Raw genomic sequence first — 7,269 nt, forward strand, 5'->3', positions numbered from 1 at the left:
TAAACTAATCTGGGTCAGCGTGGGCGGACTCTGACGCTATATGAGAGCCGTCTAAATCTAGACCATGTGAGCGTATTCATTCACTCTCTCTCTCTCTCTCTCACCCTCTCTCTCTCTCTCTCTCTGTAAAGTTCCAATCAAAGGGCCATTGCGGCCCGTGGGAGGACGCGCAACAGGATCTGAGGCCTTTCTCAGACAAGTGGACCCATGTTCATCGTTTGCCTTTCAGACAGGAAGGGCTTAGATCCATACCCCTATGGCAGCTCCTCCTAACCCCACCCCACCCACCCGAGCCGCCCCTGAGCCAGCCTACTCAGACGGAGTGGAGTGGAGTGTCCTGGTGGTCTTTGTGTAATGCGATGCTGCTGGAATGCTCAGTGGATTAGAGCAGCCCAGCCTCCAGGCCCAGCCAGTGGAACAGTAGAGACATTATTACCCAGATCAAACACTGGAATCACAAAGCATCGGGTGCGCTCACATCCCCCCCAGCTAAAGAGCAGGGTCTGGCAATGCTCGGATGATTAAGGGTTTATTAGGGGGGGTGAGGGTGAAATTTGTGCTCTCAATGCTGACCTATGGTCAACCCTCAGCACTGAAGCACCCGGATCTCATCACCAAACGGCAGACTTGAAGAGGGCAGGAGACTGACTTACATCTACCAGCAGGAATGTCAACAGAGACGGCTTTCAAGAGGAAAAAAAGACATCTAGACACATGCTCAGTGATGTGGTTATGAGTCATGACACACAAAGAAAAAGAAAAAAAGCAAAGGTTCCACACAGACAGAGCTATAAGCTGTCTCTAAACCTCTGTGCTTTCTAAGGGTTGTTCGATCAATTCCGGAAAAAAGCTAGTCTTGACGCCTTCCGCTGAATTCTTCAGCACAGCTGTCATGCAATGAGAACAAGGGAGAAAGAGATGGCCATTCCCTCTCCTACTGCCCCCCCCCCCCCCACACACACACACACACACACACACCACCCCCCAAAGCCTGCTCTAATTTGGGGGCCTGTGTGAAGTGGCCACTTGTGTCCGAGGCTGATGAAAGCTCTCATCTCGAGGGCAGGTCAGCGGATTGTATCAACCTCCCTCATCCCTCTCTCACAGGCCCCTGCGTGAAGCACTCGGTCGGGAGGGAGGGAGCAGGGTCCTTTAATCTCCAGGTATTCTCCAGCTCCTTCATTAAGTGAGGAAGAAAGGGCCCTCTCTGCCAGAGCTCTCCGCGCCGTGCCAACGTGTTCACAAGCGCCGCACTTCAGTGGCACTGGCAGGAAAGTGAGAGGAGAGAGGGAGGGAGGGAGGGAGGGAGGGAGGGGGAGGAAAAAGAAGAAGGAGAAGGCAGAGAAAAAGACAAGAGCCTGTAATAGAATTGCTGGGGAGACAGAAAGAGAGAGAGAGAGAGACAGATACAGAGAGAGAGAGAGAGAAAGGGGAGAGAGAGAGAGAGAGAGAGAGAGAGAGAGAGAGAAAGAGATGCTGAAAGCATCCTGCCTCCGCCTTTATTTCCACATCCAATAGTTCTGAAGAGGCAGCAGAGCAAGAGGCTGACAGCTCAAAGAGAAGCGTTCCCACTTCCCTGGGATAGACCGGGTAGAGAGGAGGGAAGGGGAGAAGAAAGGAAGGAGGGAAGAGAGGAGAAGAGAAAGAGCCTACATCTCATCCACCAAATAAGCACTCTGCCACTAGACTGTCAGGAGTGCTGCCAAACAGGATCTTACATCACATATTCCTCCATAGGGCTATAAACCCAAAGCCTTTCAAGTAACAAAAAAAACTGAATTTAGCAGCTCAGTCTAACCTCTGAACTCACTATGAAAGGCCTGTCAGAATCACTTGGACAGGACAATGCAAAACCTTTTGAGCAAGTGGACTAAAAACCTGCAGATGAGACGGAGGGGGCAAACTGACTTGTCTTGTTTTTTCCCATATTTATTCTAAATGGAGACTTAATGGATGTGTATAAAGAGCTTTTCTCAACTCAAGAGTGCCTTCAGGGCAGTGAAGATGGAGGCGTTCTGATTTTTGTCTATAAATCTGTAATGCAAAGGTGAGGCTGTTTCAACAGATAAGAGAGACATTTCTCAAAGACTTCTGCCTGCTCTAATTAGCTACCTGTCAGCACAGTGCAGACAAAAAAAGGCATAACCATCTAGAAAGAAAAACACTGTTGTATCGGATTGCTCAAAGCCACTCTTCACATTGCTTTCGTCTTGCCCAGACTGCCCAGTGGTCACCAGGTTGTGCCGGGCAGTGAACGCCATGTTTCTGTGACCATCAGCACCACGAGAACAGCAGCCCGGGCCAGACCACCCGCACACGTGCAAATGAACTCAAAGGCTTCCCGTGGTCAGGGCTGAGAAATGGACGCAGCGAAGCAACAACCAGCGTAAATATGTAGAGACAAATGGGAAGAGAGAGAATGGAGAAAGAGAGGGAGAGGGAAGGAGGGAGGGAGGGAGAGGGGGATGGAGAGAGTGTAAAAGGAAGGGAGAGAAAAAAGAAGTGGGATTAGATGGCAGATGGGCCAGTGCCATGTGTGAGTGACTCAGTCCTGTGCAGACTGGAGAGGAGAGGAGAGAGAAGAGAAGAGAGAGAGGACTGACAGAGAGGAGTGAGAGAAGAGAGGAGACGAGAAAGGAGAGAGGAGTAAAGAAGAGAGGAAAAGAGAGGAGAGAGGAGGGGGCCATTCTCCTCCACTCCCCACAGTTCCTCTAAGACTCACCCCGTGCAGACCTTGTCCCCAGCATTAATGCTGCGTTCCATTTGAACTCCCGAGTCGGTTTCGAGTACACCAGCCCGAGTCACTGACAGGAAATTGCAAATGGAACACACCCTGAAGTCGTATACCGACTCGTATGCTCGTTCAAACCCTGAGTACATTGAATTAGAATTTCCAAGATGGCTGCGCCCACTAACAGTAAATGAGAGCTGTAGAAGTGTGCGGTTTATTAGCAGTTCCTTCTGATTTGTGTCTAATCGTAGAAACAATAGGGTCCAGCCTCTCTATCTGTCGCTATGTTGCTACAACGATTGTTTGTGTAAAATACTGTGTATTGCTTTGTTACAAACTGGCATTGCTATATCTGCTAACAATCGCTAACAACAGACACTTGCTAACAAATGGTAGCATTTTGTTTTCATGAGTTTTTAACAACAACTGAAATGCAATCAAATCGTGTTTTTACAGGATGTGACATTATTCCAAAATACTAGTCATTTTATGAGACTGGAACACACACACACACACACATCTCACCACCCACCATGACACACAGCAAGTCTGCAGCACGAACACACACACCTCACATCCCTGCACTGTATCACTAGCTCAAAGGCAGCTGACCTTGGTCAATCTGGGAGCCACATGGGAAAACCACACAAAAGTGAGTACAATGTGCAATGCTCACCCCCATCCAGATGTGGAGCTTCTTTTCCAGATATTTTTTCTCGCTTGTGCCACAACAAGGGTACAGACACACACACACACACCCTTAATCCGTTTGAGCCCCAGTAATGGAGAGTGTGTGTGACACAAGTCTGCAGAGAGGGCAGGCCTGTGGTGTGTGTGCTTGTGTCAGCTGCATCTGCGGTTTCACCGAGGAGCTGAGACAGCGGGATCCAGTGCCAGCCCATCCAGCGACGCCCACACACACACACACACACTCTACAGCCACCTTCTCAATCACCCACATCCATCTTTTCAACAAGAAGGCTTCTCATCTCAATGGCATACCAGCAGTACATAACACACACCCCATATTTTACCCTGTCCCACCCCCATCTACAAAAGCAGCTACCTCTGTGGGGCAGAAATCTCACACCAAGAGACAGGGCAGACAAGACCTGAAATAACCTCTGTCCTCAACCAGAGTCCTTTCATCTGCGCCTTATAAAAGAATAATACTGACGATCTTCACAGTCATATGGCTTTCAGTGTAATGGTCTGTAAATGTTTCATGCCCATAATAGCCCAGTTTTGCAGCTCTAAAATAGGGACAGCAGCTCCAGCAGGAAGAGAGAAGGACGAGTTTCTACAAAAACAGTTTATTGAATTATTAACAACTGTACATCTTCAGTGCTGACACAGTTTGCTACATACTTTGGTGTGATTTTAGAGGTCCTTACTGAAACAAAGGCAGATAAGGGGGGGGGGGGGGGGACAGGACTCAAAGCCTGCTGCTGAACCCTTTAACAGGCCTGATTAGGAATTTGTTTTACCAGAATATCTCCCTCCCCACCACATATTATATCCGTATTTAATTTAAAAAAGGTTCTCTTTCCACACAAACCCCATGTGCTTCAGGCACTCAAGAACACCAAAGTCCAATGCAGCCTGACGAGCCCGGACGCCTAACGTTGGCTCAGCCCAATGGAAAACACAGCCTGGATTAAAACTACAATCACTCTTGGACAACATTGTTTACACAAATCAGTGTCAGAGATGGAAGAGAGGAGGAGGGAGGGGTGGGATGGGGAGGAGGGAGAAGTCCACGGAGGGAAAGGCCGCCTGCAACTCACTAACTCCCGTCACGAACGAGCTCCATAGTCCAGTTATACTGCATCATCAGATTGACAGACCCGCCAAAGCATTCTATCGGTGAGTCGAATCGGTCACCAGGGTGTTGCAGTCCTCCACACCAGCAGGATCGGGGGAAAGGGTGGCGGTGTCAGGATGGGGGGACTGTTCCCCCCTAACAGTTTGCATTTAGTCCAGACGTCCCACTTCCATATCCAAAGAATACAAGTAACAGGGCAAAAGGGCACAAACAAGTAGTACGGTTAGTTAACTTAACGTTTAATGAGAAGGATTCATTTACAAGGTCTCCCGACAGTTCCCTCCTCGCTCGACCATGTCCTGCGTCAGCGCAAGTAAGTGTGTGTGTGTGTGTGTGTGTGTGTGTGTGTGTGTGTCTGGGTCCCCAAGCTCAGTCCAGGAAGCAGCGTGAGTGTATCCAGGGGCCTTTCTTTCACCACTCCGCATACATCCAAAGGACGTCTCCAAAAAAAGACATTTCAATCTCCGTAAAATGTTCCGGCTCAGAGAAGTTCTTGTGTGATTTTTTTTTTTCTTTCCTTTTTTCCAAGAGAGACATTTCAGGAAAAGGTCAGTCTGGAGATTGTGCTTACAAAAAAAAAGCTTGGAAAAAAAAGGTCTAACCTACTTTTCTATGCAAGCATTGAGGAGATGGGAAGAAAGAAAACCATCACAAGTATACCAGGACATGAAAATATATATATATTTAATATATATATTTATAAAATGTCTTTATTACTCCAGTATGTACACTTTTCACAAGACGTCCAAGGAGCACGGTTTAAAAATGAAGCACCGCTTCATGTTACATCACAGAACATTCTCATTTTGTTTAAAAAAAAAAAAAAAAAAAAAGAGGGAAAAAAAAAGGTAATGAATCAGCGAGATGAAAACACGACCCCAGAAGACCCCCGCCAATAATGATTCAAAAACAGCATGACAATATTTACTTCTTTAGTGCCAAAGGAGCTGCACTCGGCGTGGAAGTGTTAGCTAGATCTGCAAGCCTCTACTGAAGACTGAAGCCAAAATCCACTGTAAGATGCGAGGCAAAGGGACATCGCTGTCTTGGTTCAACAATCCGAAGTTAGCCGGTGCCCCGCGGTGAGTCCGGCATAGTACGGCGGGGGGAAGAGGAGGTCCTGGTGTGAGAAGTTGAGTGCAAGGGGAGTCTAAGCAGCTCCCCTGTTCCAAGCCCAAAGGAGGGCTCAAGTCCTGGGCCCCTCGGAGTTAGTAGATCACCTCGTAAACAGTGGCCTTCTTGTCACCAGAGCCCGTCACAATGTACTTGTCATCAGCAGAGATGTCACAGCTCAGGACGGAGGAGGATTCCTTCGACTGTGGAGAGTAATGGTAGGATAGAAGCCAGGGTCAAGCTTTTAGTTTGGCTGTGCTAAAGGCATTACTCAATCTCAACCTCAACCTCAACCTCAAACACACACACACAGCAGATGAATAAGGAGAACTTGTGATGTTCTTAGAAACATGAGATGGATGCTCACCAGCTGACAGCTGGGACACTGACATTATGGGCCCTTAAAGTCCCTTATAAACCCACATAACTGGAGCCCACTGACTGCACATGTGAAATTAGGATGCAAAATGTTAATTTAAAACCTGAACTCCAGGCCTGTGTGAGTTTCTCTAGTCACGTTTGGTGTTAATGTGTCTTGTATTGCCACAGTACTCCAAGTGACGCAGCCTGCTAGCCTAACGTTGTTGTCACACTATAACTGCTTCAAACTCCCCTACCCCCCCCCGCTCGTCCTGTCAGTGCCCTTTGAAACTAAACACATTTAGCACACACTTCCGCTAGCCAGCAGATTAGCGGTATTGATCGGCGTACCTGGAATATGCTGGCGCCGTAGGGGGTCCTCCAGGCATTCAGTAGATTGTCCTTCCCCGTGCTCACGAACCATTTACCTTTACGGAAGGAAAATGAAAATGCACTCAGCACACGGTGCCCAGAAAAACAAGCCTAACCCCTAATGACGCTCAAGGTTGCCCTCGAATAACCATTTCTACCATTACACACCATTTCACCCAAAGCAGGAAGTACAGCAGAGAGAGGGAGAGAGAGTAGAGAGAACAGGAGAGGGAGAGAGAGTAGAGAGAACAGGAGAGGGAGAGAGAGAGTAGGGAGAACAGGAGAGGGAGAGAGAGAGTAGAGAGAACAGGAGAGGGAGAGAGGGGGAGGGTCGAGTTTCGCTGAAAGTGAACCCCACAAACATTGTGGCCGGGTGCAGGATGTGTGTGTGTGTGTGTGTGTGTGTGTGTGTGTGCCCTTACCACAGTAGGCAAACTTGAGTGAGAGTACACAGCTTTCGTGGAGGTGCAGCTGGTACTTGTCTGGCTTGGTGTGGTGGAGAACCTCCACGTTACTGCTCTCCATGCCAACGGCCAGCCACTCGCCTGTCGGACAGTAGCCCAGGGAGAAGATCTAAACACCCAGAGAGAGAGAGAGAGAGAGAGAGAGAGAGAGAGAGAGAGAGAGAGAGAGAGAGAGAGAGAGAGAGAGAGAGAGAGAGAGAGAGAGAGAGAGAGAGAGAGAGAGAGAGAGAGAGAGAGAGATATTAAACAAAGTAGTAAAACACACACAAATATATATATATATATATCTTGTAGTTCAGGATGTGCCATTTCAGAATGAAACTGTTCTGAAACTGTTGCATCTCCAGTCATTAAAACCAAATACAACATGTTGAACTTCCAAGAATTAAGACAGAATGACTGAC

General features: G+C 48.1%; 1 protein-coding gene across 1 annotated transcript; it reads right to left on the reverse strand.

Annotated features, from left to right (window-relative positions):
- Positions 1–4,028: 4,028 nt before the first annotated feature.
- Positions 4,029–6,970, reverse strand: LOC143125622 (transducin-like enhancer protein 3). Its single transcript, XM_076287252.1, has 3 exons — positions 6,824–6,970; positions 6,381–6,457; positions 4,029–5,872 (listed from the first exon to the last, which is right to left on the reverse strand). The coding sequence occupies exons 1-3, from the start codon at positions 6,924–6,926 to the stop codon at positions 5,765–5,767; spliced, it is 288 nt and encodes a 95-aa protein (XP_076143367.1). The 5' UTR covers positions 6,927–6,970; the 3' UTR covers positions 4,029–5,764.
- Between the last annotated feature and the right edge of the window lie 299 nt (positions 6,971–7,269).

Source organism: Alosa pseudoharengus, unplaced genomic scaffold (genome assembly GCF_046254945.1).
Source record: "Alosa pseudoharengus isolate Yale_2024_CS ecotype anadromous, Long Island Sound unplaced genomic scaffold, YU_APseudo_1.1 YU_APseudo_1.1_scf_16, whole genome shotgun sequence".
In the NCBI taxonomy this organism is placed as follows: Eukaryota; Metazoa; Chordata; class Actinopteri; order Clupeiformes; family Clupeidae; genus Alosa; species Alosa pseudoharengus.